The sequence below is a fragment of the Lampetra fluviatilis genome, chromosome 11 (assembly GCF_964198595.1).
Source record: "Lampetra fluviatilis chromosome 11, kcLamFluv1.1, whole genome shotgun sequence".
NCBI lineage: Eukaryota > Metazoa > Chordata > Hyperoartia > Petromyzontiformes > Petromyzontidae > Lampetra > Lampetra fluviatilis.
Genome location: NC_136285.1, coordinates 7,265,432 through 7,284,875, shown reverse-complemented (window position 1 = coordinate 7,284,875; position 19,444 = coordinate 7,265,432). Strand labels below are relative to the sequence as shown.

At 45.9% G+C, this 19,444-nt stretch overlaps 1 protein-coding gene across 3 annotated transcripts in view; it reads right to left on the bottom strand.

The window, feature by feature from the left end:
- Window positions 1–19,444, bottom strand: part of RFT1 (RFT1 glycolipid translocator homolog) — a 29,089-nt gene that overhangs the window by 6,540 nt on the left and 3,105 nt on the right. For 2 of the 3 annotated variants that reach the window (XM_078860866.1, XM_078860867.1), the window contains exons 3-13: window positions 16,354–16,439; window positions 14,004–14,120; window positions 12,078–12,267; window positions 10,889–10,990; window positions 9,708–9,839; window positions 7,382–7,457; window positions 6,363–6,413; window positions 4,710–4,840; window positions 3,372–3,516; window positions 2,072–2,177; window positions 765–1,014 (exon numbers count right to left, since the gene is read on the bottom strand). In XM_078860866.1, coding sequence (XP_078716992.1) covers window positions 765–1,014; window positions 2,072–2,177; window positions 3,372–3,516; window positions 4,710–4,840; window positions 6,363–6,413; window positions 7,382–7,457; window positions 9,708–9,839; window positions 10,889–10,990; window positions 12,078–12,267; window positions 14,004–14,120; window positions 16,354–16,439 — 1,386 coding nt within the window. The remainder of the gene's footprint in view (window positions 1–764; window positions 1,015–2,071; window positions 2,178–3,371; window positions 3,517–4,709; window positions 4,841–6,362; window positions 6,414–7,381; window positions 7,458–9,707; window positions 9,840–10,888; window positions 10,991–12,077; window positions 12,268–14,003; window positions 14,121–16,353; window positions 16,440–19,444) is intronic. The other variant, XM_078860868.1, reaches the window with a different exon arrangement.

The window sequence follows — 19,444 nt, the reverse complement described above, 5'->3', positions numbered from 1 at the left end:
GATGCTTTTCAGCTAGTAACAATATATTTGTTTACGCTTGTTTACCCAAGAAAGCCTCAGCGAGTTTTTTTTACAAATGAGGGGGCAATGGTTGCTGCGTGTAATCCCAATTGAGTAATCTGCGGGTCATCTATTAGAAAAGCCCGCGTTACGTTTGTCCATCAACTAAATTATGAGAGCCTTTCAGAAGGCCTGAATCTAAAAGTTATCGAAAGTGGATCTCCCCCCCACTAGATGTGGGGGTAAAAAGTTTATCCAACAGGTTTCCAACAATTGTCGACCCCCCCCACCACCAAAATAAAAATGCACTCTCCCACCCCACCCCACAAAAATAAATGTCTTTTGTAGGCATATATGCCTACCCACGCATCATACAATAGTCAGTAGTATTTGCACACATTGGGGGGGTGGGGAGAAGAGGACATCAGTGATCAGAGGGGGAGAGGGGCGAGGTGCAAAACGCTGAGAAGCTCTCCGCAGGAGCTAGAATAAGAATAGAGCGGCCACATGCCGCCAAATTTCTAGTCTTTCAACTTTTGACCGTGATGCCGGTAAGCAACAGTCTACTCGAATGAATGTCACAGGACATTTAATGTCCAGTATGAAGTGTATAATTACGGGTATTACGCCCGCAGAATAAGATCAGGGTGGCCGCGGGAATCGAACCGTGAACCGCTACGACAAGCGGCGAATGTGCTATAGCTGGACCAGGTCACGGCCCTTTGATGGCATTGACGATGACGGCGATGGTGAAGCCGTGCTACCTCGGAGGTGGCGGTGATGACCCAACTGCAGAAGAATGTGAACGCGAGGACGAGGTTGGGGCGCAGCGCGGCGAGCGGCTCGTGCGGCGTGTCGCGGAAGTAGTCGACGATGAAGTTCAGGCTGGAGTACAGGCGCAGGGCCATGTTGAGACAGTTAGCGAGCACGAAGCCCACGGAGCCGAATGCTCGCGTCAGCGCGTACGACAGCACCAGGAACACCACCGAGAGGACCAGGAGCTTCATGTTGTACCTGCGTGTACGTGTGCGCGAACATGAACACGCGTGGAAACGGTATCACGATGTTATTTGCTGCGGAGTAACCTTGCTGCGTAGTTGCCCGCATCAGTATTAACATTTCAGGGCCAAGCGGAACAAAGCCACTAGCAACACAAGGTTAGAACAACACAACTGGGCATGTGTGGTGAAGAAGAGCTACATAGCTCATCGGATTCCTCCAGCATAAATAGATATTCTAAGATGTTTTTAAGAACTGTAGTGGCTGGACAGACTTCTGGTCACTCCTAAAGGTTGAATTGAGAGCGATTTTGTTTGGAATTTCTCAAGAGAAAAACATTTCAGTAAATATATAAGTTATGACACACATGCCTCGTCATAAAAATTTAAATCATATTACACATTGAAGTGGGCACGTAGCTTAGAGGGGGCTATTATCTTATCACAGCACCGAGGCTCCATCTATAATCCTTGAGTCAGAGCAGTAATTGGTACCACCTAAGGTAGCAAATCTTGAGAGCAGATTTATTTATATGGCTAGCAAGATTAAATGATTTGGCAACCCGCACAGTATTTTGATCAATTCAATCATTGATTTCACATGTCAAAGGCGGAATATTACGTGTAAGGTACTGTAATCACAATAAATCTCAGTTATAATATAACTGGAATTTCAACTATAAAAACGCTTCTGTATCGTAATTATAATTAACTTTACGACTGGTTAGTTAAATTTCGATTTAAAGCTTTCGTGACTGCAGGGATTCATCTTCTTGGTTCTTTCGGTAAAGTCACGTAGAAGGGAAATAATAAAATACAATTCTCACTATGAGAATTCTCACTACTGTGAGAATTGTATTTTATAATGTTGTATTTTTATTATTTTATTATTTCCCTTCTACGTGACTTTACCGAAAGAACCAAAAAGACTGGTTAGGTGCCTATGTAGTTACAGCTATGGGTCGGAGCAGAAGGAAGAGAAGCAATGGCGAGGTGTGTTGCTTGCCGCCAAGAGCGCTCGCCACGAGTGCTTGACCTTGGCCAAGAACAACCAAGTCCAGCAGGTCTCTCACCTGTCCACTTCGCTCTGCTTCATGGCAGCAAACACGAAGCACTCTGTGATGCCATTCAGCGCCAAGAACAGCACGTAAGCGGAGTACCAGCGCAGTAACACCGGCCCTGCTCAAGAGAATTCACCACCCGGGTCAGAATGTACAAAATGACACGACACCATACAGCTACTACACATGGCTCAGCCGCGTGGTCATTGCCGCTAATGGCCGGCTGATGAGTTTTTACATGAAACGCAGCCCCATCTCCCATGCTGTGGACTGCGCCGATGATGTCTTTCTTCAAGGGACTACTGTACATGATAATATTTTTTGAATATCTCAGTCGGTGGCCTCTTCACTTTTTAAACCATCCCGTGCGTTTGTATAATTATTTTGATTGTTTACGCAGGAATATCTCGCCGAATCTCACAACTTTTTGCAGGAGGGTTCTGCCAAGTTTTCGCAGTAGGGGGTGACGATTGCTGTGTAGAAATTTCAATTTTGTAATTTGTGGCCATTTTTTTTTATTTGGACCATGATGCCAGCACACAATGCGACTGACGTGATGGGATCATTAACGTCCAATGTGAAGGCGTGTATTTTTAAATCCTTTATATTAAGTTCGCTTGCTTGCTTAGAACCGTGCAAATCTTTCGGTCGTTTTTTAACCCACTTCCCGTGATCCAATCGAGCTGACATTTTCCACACAGACTCGTTGTGCGTGACAATTAATGTTCATGAAATTTTTTTTCCAAAATGTTACACTTTTTAGGACAAAAATATTATATTTAATTACCAATTGCTTAATGGTGCAATGCAATCATCTGACCATAGGTGGCAGCCATCTCAAACCAGAGGACGAGAGGACTCTAGCCGCCACACATATAAAGGATTTATAGTGAAAAACTTTGTTTTTACGGGTTATACTTATTTACGTTTCATACACCCATAAGCAGATTCAAACTATGAACCTCTGCAACAATGTATGTTGAACGTCTGTCGCACCGTACGTAGCCAACCGTGCTAATCGGAGGCACTAATCAGAGGTGCAAAGCGGTGCGCCTCCAAATGCTACAACATGCGGCAAATGCGCTAGCGTGGGCTTGTTAACGCCACAAAAATGCTGCGATGTTGCCATGATGGCCACGTGACCCTGTTCAGATAATTCCAAGTTTTCTTTTTCACCACGTATGTACTCAAAGAGACCAGGAGAGTTTCATTTGCAAGAGTTACTAGGGGCATTAGTCTGCCACCACAGCACCCTTTAATTAAGTAAAGCCGAATGACGGATCGGAAACACGGCAAAGACGTTGCTGGTTACCGCCGCTGGAGCTGAGCAGCGATCCCCCGTACAAGTCGAGCGCCAGGTACGAGTACGAGAAGCCGAACGTGAGGACGGTGACTCCGATGAGCAGCACCAGCTTGAGCAGCGACTGCAGCACCTTGGCCACGATGGCGATGTCATCCTGCCAGCAAAGCCGCACGGGGAAGGGTGCTGTTAGCGAGTGCCTATTGAGGGCAGAGGAGGCACGCGCGCCGGCTGAGGGGCCAGCATCACCGCCAGCGTTATGTCTCCCCAGTGCTGCTGTTCACACACTACAGCAGTTACTTTGTTTTGTTCTGCTGAGCTGACTTAGAGGTCTAGGCCAGGTTCCAGATTACAATTGTCCCTGGTGTTGTGTATGATGAGGAATACAGAAAAAAGGGTGGACAGCACAGCAAGTCAATCACCACAAAAACAAAACAGTTTCCCACGTATCTATATTTGACTGTTGGTGCAAGTGCTGTAAGAGCTTATCAAGGCTTACATAGCACGCGAAGGGGTCAATAGTTCAGCAACACACACGTACGATTGCCTTTGTTACCCCCTGGTACTGATGTTGACCAGACCACTGCACCGGATACTCAACTTAGGCCAATTGTACGTAGGCTACATAAAAATATAAATGACCACTGGTGCTGCGCATGTCCTAAATTCAAATCTGTTTCACTGGGGCCATAATTTAGTCACTACCCTAGCAGCCAAGGAACAATACACCAACCCCACCCCCCCCCAAACCTCCCCAAACCTATTGATTTGTGACAATTGAGGATCACAACTCGATTCAAAGTAAACGTGTCTTATCGGTATCTTCTCGATTTTGAGATCTGTTTTGGTATCATGTTTGTCTCCACTTCCTCTGCTCCGCCATAGCCTACAGGCACCATTTACAAAAAAAATTGCATTCATTGCCAATGACTTATTCTTCCTCGTGCAAATCTACGCGTGATATCATAAACGATTGAATCGGAAAATCATTACAAGCCTACAAAAGACAAAGATCCCCAGTATAGCCTTAACAGACTGTTGGGGCAAGTGCTGTTAGCGAGCACCTATGAAGGCCGGCACACTACACGAGGGAGTGGGTGGCCAGCACCACGTCTAACGGCCAGTCTCCCCAGTGGCGATGTTTTTATACACCGCACCAGGTACTCATTTGAGGCTGAGCCGACCTCGGGGAGGCCCAGGACCAATGCAGATAATCATCACCGGTGAGCGGGGTTGTCGGCTTCATCGCGTAGTGTGCTAACCACTACACTACCGCTCCCCACACCGACATCACGCGCAGAATCGTGTGTACATGAACTCGGGAGGCGAAATGCGCAGTCCGATCCACACCTCGTTCTGCTCCATGGCAATCTTTCCACGGCTGAGCGAGCGAGCGAAGAAGACGTAGAAGCTGTCCTCAATGGGCATGAAGACAAAGCGCGGCACCATGGAGCCCAGGTTGTTCACCACGTCGTAGATGCCTGCACAGACCGCCGCTTCATCTCAGCACGAGCCGGCAACTCTCACAGCCTCGCGGCGCTTTGGAGCACTCCACAGCGCATCGCGTATTGTTGTAAACGTGATGGTGGCGCTTTGAGTGGTTAGGTTTGTGCCAGAAAGGTGCAACACATATGTAAATGAAAATAAAATAAACTATTTTTTTTTTCCAGGTTAGGCCCACTGAGCTACTTTGCTTTTTTTCAGAAGCGACCTGGCCACAGATGATCGCTCAACAAAGTGGCTTATCATGTGGAAATTTATAGCAGCCAAATACTCTAAATGCATGTTTTTAAATGTGGAGGGAAAAACTGGAGCACCAGGAGACAAAAATTAACGTGACTCGACTCAAAGATGACAAAGGCACAGCTCCGCAATTGCTCCCTGGCACCAGTTCCTCTCGCAGAAGCGCGTCCAAGAGAGAGAGCTCTACAGAGCCCCGCTAGAGGGCACTTGGCCTACTCTTCATTGCTGGCCAGACACAGTGGGAGTACCTACACTTTACCCCACCATGTCGATCGTCTAACTGTGGCGTGCCCATTTATATTTCTGCAGGGACGGACAGAGGTAGGGGATTTAATAAATGTCAACTATTACTGGTAGGAACCTCCTGGTTACACCAGCCCACAGGGGATTATTGTGTCTGTCCGTCCGTCATGCAGGGAGGGGCTGGGTGGGGAGGGAGGGGCTGGGTGGGGAGGGGAGGGTGGAGAGGGGCTGGGTGGGGAGGGTGGGGAGGGGCTGGGTGGGGAGGGAGGGTGGGGCTGGGTGGGGGGTGGGAGGGGTGGGGCTGGGTGGGGAGGGGATGGTCACCCCGTGGTGCCCTTATAAAACTCAACGTTTAACCTACTCACGCCGGCTTGTGCCCGCCCTCACAGTCGGCCATATTTGCGGAATACACCACGCCGCCGTTGACCCTGGCCATTGACCGAGCAACCCAACGTTCCTACCAGCTCCCTCCGCAGGAATGTGTTGTTTGAACGACCACGCCAGGTGATTTAACTGGACCTGTGGCCTCTGGATGGAAAATCCAGTTTGCTCATGATTACACCACAGCATCATCCGTATTGTTTTTTTATATTTGATGACAAATATAACATCTGGTTTAATTCATGGTTAGATTTATAACAATTCGTAAGTTAATGTACAATTTCACATTAGTTGCTAGTTTTGCTGTTCAGATGTGTTACTTATGCTTTGTTTAACCTGAATAATTTTGACGTAAAAATGATCATTTAACCCTGGGCACCACAGCAGATCGGAGTTTGTTTCATGTCATCTTAACAGATTGTTGGTGAAATAATCGTTCACTAGCACTGCTACTACGATGCTTAATAACGTCTCTCGTCGCGCCTCGAGACCTCACAACAACGTGCAGCGTCTTTCAACATGTCACAACTTCCCAAAACAACCCGCAGTGGACCGCAGTACACCGCGATATCACAACATGCCCCAACCACTCGCAGTACGTTACATATAAGTAAAAAAAAAAAATCAGTATTCAACCTTGATCTCCAAAGTTGAGGACATTGAAGAAAGTCATGATGTATTTCTCCCCTAGCAGAGAAACAAGGCAAACACACACACACTTGGTCATGTGACTCGATGGTTAAGGAGGCAAAGGCTTATGGACCTTCCAATGAGCCAGCAATGACGAGACCCTCATGCTGAATCCAAACAGCCACCTGCGATTAAACCAGGTTCTTTTGAGGAGTGAAGCTAAGTGTCTTAGTCTGGCCATACATAATTGAACAAAACACAACATTGTATGCATATGGCATTTCAATTCCCAGGGATAAATGAACAGGCATCACAAGCATTCACAGCGAGCAGTGCATCAACGCACTTCCAGAAGATGATATTACAGAACTGTGTCTGTAGTTGCCTCTATTGGGCTCTATCATCAGACAATGACATTGACTGTATCTTCACTCGGTGTGGTGACACACGCCTGTAAGCCTTCGTGTTTGAGGCAAGGGTTCGTGGACCACTCACTGCTGTGGTGAAGTATGGTCAAATAACTTCTTGGTTCTTTCGGTAAAGTCACGTAGAATGGAAATAATAAAATAATAAAAATAAAACATTATAAAATAATTCTTACGACGTTTCGGCCACAACGACAGACCTGTTCTCCACCTGAAGACGGCTACTTGCGTTGTGGCCGAAACGTTGTGAGAATTATTTTATTATGTTTAATTTGTATTATTTTATTATTTCCATTCTACGTGACTTTACCGAAAGAACCAAGAAGATGAATCCCTGCAGTCACGAAAGCTTTAAATCGAAATATGGTCAAATAACTCCCATGACCTATAAGGTTTGTGGAGGCCCTCATTGACACAAGGGCTGTATGTGTAATAATCAATACATTTCACATTTTTTTCACACCTCACATCAATAAAGGTTTCTCAGCTTGCTTTATATGAAATAAAATCTACACAAAAAGGCCCCACACTTTAAAACATGTAAAACGTACTATTTAATACATGTGTTTTGTGCGAGAGGATAAACACGGGCAAGGGAACCTTCAGTGAGAAGTTGCTTCAGGAAGGACTGCATCATGAAGCTCCGAGTCAAAGAGACGAGCGCCCAATCAAATGGCTGCACAGCACAAACACGCGGTTATAGTGGGCACATCACACGGGCCATTCACAGGCCAGTCGCACAGGCTACGCGGGTGAGACAGACACCCGTGGTCCAGTGCTTCCAGGAAAAGGTTCTCCATTTGTAATAATGAAGACAATGATGATGAAGATAGAGCTGGGGTCGGCAACCCGAGGCTCCGGAGTTGCATGCGGCTCTTTAAGGACTGCTTTGTGGCATTATTTACGTGTGTAATGACAATAGAGCCTGCATGCGGTGCGAGGGGACTAGTGGCCACGGGAGGTAATGACAGGGAAATCAGCCTACAGTTCGAATACACTCGTGGCCATGGGAGGTAATGACAGGGATATCAGTTGTGAGTGTGAAGGGACTGGTGGCTACGGGAGGTAATGACGGGGGAGTCAGTCTGCAGTGTGAAGGAACTCGTGGCCATGGGAGGTAATGACAGGGGTATCAGTTGTGAGTGAGAAGGGACTGGTGGCTACGGGAGGTAATGACGGGGGAGTCAGTCTGCAGTGTGAAGGAACTCGTGGCCATGGGAGGTAATGACAGGGGTATCAGCTGTGAGTGTGAAGAGACTAGTGGCCACGGGATGTAATGACAGGGGAGTCAGTTGTGAGTAAGAAGGGACTGGTGGCTACGGGAATGTTCGAGAAGGGAGCATGATCAGGTGATGGAAGAGGACGGTAGAGCGAGCGTCCAGTCAGCGAGAAGGATCAAGAAGGGGGGCGTGGCCTCAGTTGGTATGTAAAAGGGAGATGCGCGGGAGACTCGGGGCTGTTGCAGTGGGGGTCTCCGCCTGATGTCAAGTGAACGTGTCTTCAATAAAGTGCCATCTCAAGAGAAGTGTGTCAAGTCGTCATTACACATGCATTGCTGGCTCTTGGAGCATTGAGGTTGTTGTTTTTTTACAAAATAAACAAACAAAAATGGCTATTAATTTTATGTTGGTTGCTGAACCCTGAGATAGATCATATGTCAAGGTGATCTGCCAGTCAAATAGAATGGTCATCATGTTTTCCATTTGGCTAGCTTGCACAGATTCAAAACATCGATTATTACACTGGTCAACACACATTTTATGGCATAGGGTATTCCAACGGTTTTAGGGTAATTTTGGGGTGCTGATTCCAAATCTGGCATCAGTTTTGTGTCTATCACATCAGGTTTTTAAGATATCAAATATTGCATTTTCCATAAACTGCAGAAGAAAAATATTAAATAAATGTGGATATCTACATAAAATTATATTATAAACACACTATCCTAAAAATACACCACCATATTTTAACACTAAAGCAGTCACTGATTCGCAACAACTTGCAATCATAAGTGACAGAGTTAATTTCGGGTAAAATCAATGAAAATGGGGTATGCCGATAGCATAAAAATGAGATGTGATAGAGCAAATCTGAGATCAGATTTGGAATCAGCACCCTAAAATTAGTCTAAAACAGCTGCAATAGTCCAGGCCAGAAAAAAAAGGGTTTTTTTTTGTTGACCAGTGTAATTATCACGTCTCCCAGTAACTTCTGGAGACTTAATAAAATGCACAGGCTAACATAAATTCGCCACGATTGGTGATTAACGACACTGGCTTATATGTAAATACAGTGCTCATAAACTAACGCTTGGGGCAATGGGCCATGTTCTTAACAGACTGAACAGAGTCAGAAGGCAAATCAACCATGGTTTGTGTGCGAAGCTCCACTTGTGGTGATCCAGCAAAAAATCTGCCGATAGCTAAAGGCAAAACAAGCATCCCCATTCACAGGCACAAAACCCCAATAACTTATAATTATTGCTGCTGGGCCTCAAATGCTTGGTCCGAGGCTGTGCTGCTGTGTTACTCTCTCCCCTCTCTCATTCATTTCCCTGTCCTATTCCATCCTGATGTAGTATATTTGTTGAAATTTTCTAGCGTCTTGAGATTAAATTGCAATTTTCAAAAGGATCCACACCCGGGGAATCAGTTGTGCAACTTGGTTGCGTGCACCTAAATCGTTTACATGTGGACATCCTCTGCAACCAGTTGCAATCAGTTGCGCAACCGATTGTTTAACATAGACAGGCCATAACGCTGAGCGAACGGCTCAGTGATTTTGATGTGGACCTCCGATTAGCGAGGTTGGCTACGTACTGTACGAAAGAAGTTCAACATACGTAAGTACATAGTGAAACGCTGTCGTCGTTGGCTGCTTAACGTGCCATACATGTGGGTGCAAGCAGTGCAGAGTGTGGCCTCACCTGAGTGCCCCAAGTGAAGAACATCTGGCGGACAGAGGTGATGGGAAAGTGGCTATCCTTGGCGGCTGTAGAGCCGATGTAGCGGGTGAAGTAGCGGTAGTAGCAGAAGGACAGGACAACTGCATACATCAGCTGCACACAGCACGGGGTTCCACAGTTAATATGCAATGCTGCAGGGCTACACAGATGGTCTGGCACAGGGTTGCTCAGCTGCTAGCTGGTGGGCTAGAAGTGACAAACGAAGACTCGTGGAGGGTCTTGCAGAGTTATGGCCCTCCGAGAGATGTGGTTCGCCGAGACAAAGAGATGCGGATAACTGAGATGAAGGAGAAACAAAGATGAGAGCTACAAATGGGAGCACTGTCGAGAGGAGATCAATATTCATGAGATGCACTTCTGCACCCAAGTATCTCATCGTCTCTTCCCTCTTTTCCACAGGAATTTTCAGCGGGGAAACTAATGTCTATGTTTCATCCCTGGGTGGTGGAGCGATGACAATAATGGCATGCAGGTGCCGAATGGATTGTTGCATGATCTTGGTAGGTGACAGCAGCTTGGGGTGACCTGCATCTGGCAGTGGCTTGATCGTGGCTGATGATGATTAACTTGGTGCAGTGACATGGCCTAGCGATGGCGTGTTCGCCGCTTGTTACAAAGGTTCATGGTTGGAAACCAGCAGGTGCGCTGGTTTTTAAGTCAGGTGTATTAACCGTAAGAATGCTCGTCGTTGCTGCACTGCGGATGTTAAAGATCCCTTGACGTAGGCAAACGTGTGCCGGCGTCAGGGTCAAAATTTTACAAATTTGAAAACTTTCCCACAAATAACTTAATTGGGATCATACATGGCAATCATCGCCCCCGGCTCCAAAAACCTGGAAGGAGCCTCCTGTGAAAGAGTCACGAGACTCGGTGAGGCTTTCTAAGGTAAACAAGCATAATCATTATTAATAGCAATTAAGGAACTAATCTACAAGAATAAACTCGACAATCTTCAATCAAATTCAGAATGTCAGTGGTGCTGGCCCCGTGACTCTCATAAGGGCTGTTTAACATTAGCATCAGGATTCAGTACAGCCACGCTCCTTATGGTGCATCTCTAATACCTTTAAAGTGGCCTTATCGTATCATGCTGAATTTCCCAGCGTTGTCAAGGTGTCCTGTATTGTGTCTGATGTGGGCACCTGTGAAAAAGCGAAAACCCAGAGGCCCCAGTCCGGCCTGAGGAACACCAACGCCACGGTGAGGATGCTCCTGCTGCCCAACGCCAGGCTCTCCGCAGACACCTGTGACTCACAAGGTATGGGGAGAGGGGAAGGCGTTTCAGGTCAAGGCCCATTTGCGAATTAGGAGGGATTCTTTAAAGTAAGAGGTCTGGGGGCTGCTGCAAATAAGGAGCTTTGTTGACTCTGTTAAAAAAAAAAGGGTTTCTCTTGTTAGGTTTTTCGTCCGTCCCCCGCACATCCGATTAGCATGGTTGGCTACGTACGGTGCGAAAGCAGTTCAACATACATACATAAAGGGCTTGGATTGCTTTGTATGTAAAAATGTATTAGGGCATTTTACATGCTGGGCTTTTGATATTTCTTAAAACAGGGGACTTTGCAGGTTTGTCAATTAAGAAGGTTGGCAGGTTTTTACATACACATCTCAATTGTATCGTGGCAATGGTGTTTCAGGGAATCTTGAGAGAGCTGTAACAAACTACTAAAATGAGAACTGTTCCGCCAACGTGCTACTTTCACTGATAACCTCTCCTCGAAGTGCAGGCATCAAGGAACAAATCCGCTCCCGACCCTGAGTCAGAGCGGCTGGGCACCAACCCGCAGTTGCACGAGTGTGTGTGCCTGGGTCGGAGTGGCTAGGCACTGAGCCCCAGTTGCACGAGTGTGTGTGTCTGGGTCAGAGTGGCTAAGCACCAACCCGCAGTCGCACGAGTGTGTGTGTCTGGGTCGGAGTGGCTAGGCACCAACCCGCAGTCGCACGAGCATGTGTGCCTGGGTCAGAGTGGCTAGGCACTGACCCGTAGTAGCACGAGCATGTGTGCCTGGGTCAGAGTGGCTAGGCACTGACCCGCAGTTGCACGAGTGTGTGTGCCTGGGTCGGAGTGGCTAGGCACCAACCCGCAGTCGCACGAGCATGTGTGCCTGGGTCAGAGTGGCTAGGCACTGACCCGTAGTAGCACGAGCGTGTGTGCCTGGGTCGGAGTGGCTAGGCACTTACCCGTAGTCGCACGAGTGTGTGTGCCTGGGTCGGAGTGGCTAGGCACCAACCCGCAGTCGCACGAGCATGTGTGCCTGGGTCAGAGTGGCTAGGCACTGACCCGCAGTTGCACGAGTGTGTGTGCCTGGGTCGGAGTGGCTAGGCACTTACCCGTAGTCGCACGAACATGTGCGCCTGGGCGAGCACCCAGAGCGGCTCTGACAGCAGCTCCACAACGGCCGAGACCGCAAACACCCACACGGCGGCCGGGTAGGCGGGTACGTGCTCCACGTCCGGGGCCTCAAGCCATCTGGTCCACACGTAGCCCAGCGCTCCGGCGCATACCGCCCCCAGCGGCACCCTGACCACACCGGACGGGGAACCCTCCATGCGGTTAGTCAGCACGCAAGCGACGACGATCACACACACACACACACGTGTGGTGCATCCATCGGCGATGTAATGGATAAGAGCAGAGCATGTTCTTTGAATTGAGCAAAGTTATTAGAAGAACTTGGGTGAAAGAGACCATGGGAGGAAATGTCCCAAGTGTGAGAGAAGAAGCAGAAAAGTGTTGTGACCTGCAGTGTGCTGAGTGAACACAGTATGGATGAGATTAAACAGTCAGTTTTAGCGCTTGGGTGAGTGACCAGGTAGGTGGGTGGGTGTGTTGGTAAATATGTTGATATGACCCACAGGGTGAAAGAATCAATGAGTGACATTCACAGGAAGTAACCATGGTAGTTATTAAATCCTTTATATTAAGTTCACTTGCTTGCTTGCGCGCTTACGACCGTGCAAATCTTTCGGTCGTTTTTTAACCCACTTCCCGTGATCCAATCGAGCTGACATTTTGCACACAGACTCGTTGTGCGTGACAATTTCTGTTCGTGAAATTTTTTTTCCAAAATTTTACACTTTTTAGGAAATTGTTTTTATATTTAATTACCAATTGCTTAATGGTGGCAGGCAATCATCTGACCCATAGGTGGCAGCCATCTCAAGCCAGAGGACGAGAGGACTCTAGTCGCCCGTTTCAAAGACCAATGTGGGCTGGGTTGTGGCCCATTGAACACGCATATAAAGGATTTATAGTGAAAAACTTTGTTTTTACGGGTTAATTTTTTTTATTGATAAGGATGTGACTGACCACCGGTCAGACAGTGGCTGTAGTGAATCAGTGAGTGCTGGATCATCAATCAGCCAGACTGCTTTATATTGAATCATATTAAATACAGCGAGGTAGGTAAGAACTGAGTGCTTCACCGCAGACATGGCATCAGTAATCCAACATGTGCATAATAAACGTTTTTGGGTCAGATCGCGTTATTTATAAATGTGTCGTAACCCTCCACCACCCGACATGGCCAATCAGCAAAAAAGTGTCACGTTGACAAAAGACAAATAGTTCACTGCTTTAGCCCACCGGTGTGTTGAAGCGTGAAACCACAACATTTACCATTTTTGAGTTGAAAATTGTAAATGTGGATTCACTCTTTAACATACCGGTGGGCTAAAGTAGTGAACTATTTGCGTTTGTCAACGTGACACTTTTTTACTGATTGGCCTTGTCGGGTGGTTTGAGGGTTACGACACATTTATAAATAACGCGATCTAACCCAAAAACGTTGATTATGAATAATATTGGGCGCGAAAGCCTACGTGTTAAACTGATTCCAACATGTGCTTTGTATATTAGTAGCAACAATTATTTGGAATTAAAGAAGGCTGTGGCACGGCAAAGAAAACCAAGATTCTTCTAATCGAGAGCCGTGCCCAGCCAGCCCAGTGTGGCTCAATAGGCCACAGGTTTCTTTTTCATTACAGAAGCCAAGCCATGCCGGTGACATCACACTCAATTAACGAGTCGAGACGTGCGCAGATGATGCAGTGACGCTGCCTAACCACATTCCTGGCCCTGCTTGGATTCAAATTTCTTGTAAGGCCGGCGTATCATGCTTTGCTTCTGGCATAGCACGACAAATGGCGACTTTAAATCAACCCGTACAGTGAAAGCACCACACTGGCTTTAATGTGCCAGTGGAAGAGGAGTGTGTGCGGAATGGGAGCCACGGTGTCGTGGAAAAGTGAACTCACGTCATCCACAGGAGGTTGATGACGCGACGCCAGTCGGCGGTAGATGCCCGGCTCAGGCAGGCACGCCGGAACGCCTCCCTCGCCAGGAACACGGTGGTGGAGTAGAGCAATGTGAGCCTGTGTAGGCAACCGCAGGAGCAACACACGCGGGCGCAAGTCTATCGCTATGGTTCTCGCTAAAGAAGGGCGAAAGTCGATTTGAGATTGACGACCTGCTGCTTTGCCTAGCGATCAACACATCCGCTTGTCTTGAACGGCAATGAGATACTTCTTGCATCGATGACTCAAGATCATAACCGCACCTGCGATTAGCACGTTTGGCTACGTACGGTGCGAAGTTCAACATACATACCGTACATATTTAGGCAACAGTGGATGAAATATTTTATATTGGCGAATATGTTTAAGTGAATAATTTACAGCATGGATGGAGCAATGGCACAATTATTAGGACGCTGTGAACCTGGCAACTTGATTTAGATTCCCGATCACAGCTAACATTGGTGGAGATAGCTGAATAAGTCTTGGGCCCCCTCTACACCGAGCTGCTGTGACTAGTATAGTGAAGTATGATCGAACAATCCCTGCGACATATATGGGAGGCCCTCATCCAGTGGTAGATTGACAAAGAACTGTGAATTTTATTTAACAGCATAGGTTTATTATGATTTTAATTATTTATCAAGAATATCCCAAATGGAGAAACCTCCTGAAAATATTTTCAAGTTTGAAGTTTTTTGGGAAATTTTTCATGAACGGTTGGATCTTATCATCCAGCAGAATAGACCAATACCCCACGAGCCAATCAAAAGCAGTTAAATTATCCATGGGTTCTGTGTTCGCAGGGTGGCGACCATCGCATGAGGCAGGCCATACGTCCAGGCACCATTTCACCATCGCGAAACATTTTAGTTAAATATCCCAGCAGCCTGCATCTGTCTGTCCCTCACAGCAAGAAAGCCAGCTAGCAAAAGTTTTTATCCTTCGATTTAAAGCTTTCGTGACTGCAGGGATTCATCTTCTTGGTTCTTTCGGTAAAGTCACGTAGAAGGGAAATAATAAAATAGTAAAAATAAAACATAATAAAATGATTCTCACGACGTTTCGGCCACAACTGTCTTCCCGACAGACCTGTTCTTCACCTGAGGACGGCTGCTTGCGTTGTGGCCTAAACGTCGTGATAATTATTTTATAATGTTTTATTTTTATTATTTTATTATTTCCCTTCTACGTGACTTTACCGAAAGAACTAAGAAGACGTTGTTATCTTATATAGAGCCCTGTATCTCTCTACCTTTCTCTTGCCTTCTTTCTACAGTATCCAATGTATCTCGATTTCCCTCTCATCTGTTTCTATTTGTCTCTATTTCTCTGTCTCCTCTTCTACCTCTCCTATCCTCTAATATTCCTCTCCTCCCTCCACCGTATCTCACACACTTCCCCCCCCCCCATCTCTCAACCTGTTTCTCTCTCTCACCCTTGATCTCCTTATTCCCACCTCTACATTTCCAATCTCAATCTTTCTTGCCTCTCCATAACCCTTCCTCCGACTGCTTGTCGCTTTCCCTCGCTCGCCTCTTTCTGTTTTGCTCTCCCTATCCTCTCCATTTCACGCCCTTTCATTCTCTCCCCCACCCCCCGTCTCTCCTCAACATTCCTCTCCGTCTCATACTCGTTCCTATATGTGCCTCCTCTATCTCCCTCCCTCACCTCCCTCCTCTACATCTCTCCCTCAGTTCACAGCGAGCACTTGGCTACGGGCCAGCCAGGAATCCAGGCAGAAATACAGCCAGCCAACTTGTTTTTCTAATATAGTATGATTTCAGCAGACTGCCACTGTGCAAGTTTAAGGACTGAAGTTAAATATGCAGCAAGGCACGCTGACACAGCACACATGTTGACGTGGCTCAAAATATGTTTACGTGAATGGATTGAACAAAACCATCTGTGCCATAAATCTTTTGATTATTCTCAGTGCGTGGCTTCTCAGAAAAGAGAGCACGTGCCGTTAAAAAGCCCCCGCTTGTTGACTCTGTTAAAAGGGGTGTAAAAGCAAGTGTTGAAACCAATGGTACTCCAGTTTCAGCCAGGGCTCAGACACATATCAGCCAAACACAATAACTGCTGCGCTAAGTTATTCTGAGCAGCCACCATGACCAATTCAAACCGACCTCTGAATTGTCAGCCGATTACCTGCCAAGCAGCCCACTTTGGTAGTAGGTAGCCACCTCTTCGGCGCACACATATTCGCACTCTGACCAAGCAGCATCGTGTGTGCGAAACCCAATAAAGCATCGTGGTAGATCGCTGCAAAGCCAGGATGAGCAAGTGAGCAAGTGAGCAAGGTCACCTGACATTGACGACCCCCAGCACCTCCTTGGAGAGGTGTCGCAGGATGAAAGCGTTAAGCACGAATGTGATGACACGGAAGGACACCTGCAAAAGACAAAGGTCCCCCATATAGCCTTTAACAGACTGCTGGGGCAAGTGCCGTGAGTGAGCGCCTCTGTATAGACAAAGACACAGACGCACAAGCCTCGTTGAGACTTTCGACATACTACTTTATTAGTTTTTGTCCTTTTTCCCAATTTTATCATAAATGCTCTACATGTGTCACGTGATGAGAAGAAGTCATTTGTATATCCGTTGCAGAGGAGAGCGACCCTTTGTGTTAGGGAACTGCTCACGAAAGCAGACACCACAGAACTACCTCTGAAATCCCTTCAAGTGAAACTCCGCTCCACAAAGTAGAGGGCAGAACATTCCCACTTTCTTTGCAACAAACAATAATGTCTGCTACCACCCAACCATCTGTAAAAAAACATTAAGGAACCAAGATGATACTTAATGCCATGCCTGGGAAATGTTATTCATTCATCTGAGGATACTTCACAGGTGTTATAATTTCTACAAAACCCCTAAACTAATTGACCTGAAACATACACCACAGCTTACCATGTTCCCTGAATTAAATAGATTTTGGATCAGATTGCCAACAAAATACTTTCCTGATGGGGTTTTACTCTGCAGTTTTTGAGCAACTGCCGATGACCACAATAAGAGCCAGGTACCATCAAACGTTATTTTAATCGGAATCTTTTTACCCGCAGTGGTCACTCAGTACAGCAGCAAGCGCATCGGGCACCTAAACCATTTAGCCATCGCAATACGCCATGGTTTTTTTGTTATTTTGATATTGTTTTGATTATTGTTCCGAATGCGATGCTCGGCATTGTCAGAAGAATAAAGAATCCGTTCAGAATTACCACTGAGCAGTGCAGCCCCGAGAGTCAGAGAATGGCGATGCAAGAGATTTTCCCAGAACTTATTCTCAAAAACTATCCAACGTGCAGTTTGATCTATACACACTACTGCTATGAGATTGGTGTTTGTTGAATAATAGTCAAACAGGTATGGTATTATTATTATTTCTCAAAGCTGGAAGTTATCCCAATTTAGTCTCAACCTAGTAACCAATGCTAGCATTGGCGACAAGGCTGAAACTATCAAACTCGCTATACTTCAGAGCCTGGTTTAACCACAGGCGGTTTAAATCCAGATTAAAACTCTGAATGACAGCAAAGGTTACTCAGTGATCTGAATAAAATACTCATCGTGTAGGCACTCTCCAAATACCTATGCCAATAGTTTTAACACTCATACGAGTACAACACCACCCCACCGTGAGTGATATAAGTCATTAGATGTATTCTTTAATAGTTAAACCACAGGATATTGTTTTACTTTTAACAGCACACAATGGAATTATACTGACAGGGGCTTTCATAGAATCGTACCGACAAATATGGTTTCTAATTTCCATGTGTGCAATCATTCCCTAATAAAATCACAGTTATCTTACCCATAAACGTGCCAGTATGAACAATGGAATAACAGTCCCTCAACGTATAACGAGAAGCAGTCATTACTCAGAACTGTGCAGATCGTCCAAAAGACAGACAGACAGAGAGACATGCCGACATAAACACGAACAGAGACAAAGAAAGAAGCAGAGAGACAGAAAGTGACAGAGACAGACAGAGAGAGAAACACGCCGACATAAACACGAACAGAGACAAAGAAAGAAGCACAGACAAAGAGAGTGACAAAGTGAAACAGAGACACGAGATGAAGAGAGAGAGATAGAGACCAATATAGACAGAGAATGTTGGGGTTCCTCTTCATGAAATGGGGGTCCTACGTACATGTTGCGCATTCATAAAGGCGGCACAGCTCGTACCCTGCAGATATTTCCTAATTATTTGAGATTGGCGGTGATAAATTAGCACTGTGCATCATGATTTAGGTATTGTGAAATAGCCAACTGGGAAAGGGGCACAACAACTGTTCCCGTCACGGTGCCTGACGTTTCCTGTTTGAACGCTTTTGTCAATGCGAGCAGCCACCGCTAACGTGGAGCACAGCATCATGCCTCGACTTGTTTGCCCTTTAGGCAAGAGCACGTGGCTCCAGTATCTGCCAATTCACCTCCCATAACAGAATTTGACACACTGATGAATCTACAGATAAAGCAAAGTCTGAGCTTGCTCAAACTTCTGCCAAAAGAACAGCAGCCACGATCTCAGACAGCACCAGGCCTGCTTACTCGCTTCCTGATTGGCCAACAATGAGCTTGCAATTGACTAGAAGTGACATCGAGGACAAATTATAACTCCAAACTGAATCACTGGCAGGTTTTGCTCCATTTATGTTGCGTCATTTCACTCACGGTGTCTGCTGCGAACAGGGTGTTCGTATAAAGCGCCGCACTGTGCACACATACATTTAGCATTTTGTCTATTTCCTCAATCACAGAATCAGAATGAGACTTGTGTAGTCTCACTGACCTAGATACTCATGTATTAGAAAATATTAAATTAGCCACCTTTCAAATTACTACCTCTAAAACATGGCTGACAATAACTATGCAATGACCACTAATACACTGACACCGTGTGCACAGCACAATGGAAACAAGTGTAATGTTTGTTATTGTATTTCCAGTCACATAGGATCCAAGTTGGGTCGACTAAGATGAATACCACTGAGACACGAGTAACAACCAATGTTTAATCTTTCAAATTATTCTTCCATCTAAATGACAATGTCATGCTTAAACTGTGGATTTGCTATAATTTCACTTGAATTCTCCATATATATATCCTTGTCTGTTTATATATAGGTACAAAATTCACCCTCTATATCTTAATGTTTTTGTAACTTAATTTAAATTGTATGACGATTAGTCTAAAAAGCATCTGTACTATTTAATCATTATTTATGTCTGTGCAATAATATTACAATTTTCCAAAATAATAAACGATTAACTATTTTTATTTTACCAGGTAAGGCCCACTGAGTTAGATAGCTCTTTTTAGAAAGTGACCTGGCCACAAATTATAGCTCAACGAAGTGGCTTATCACATGGAAACGTATAGCAG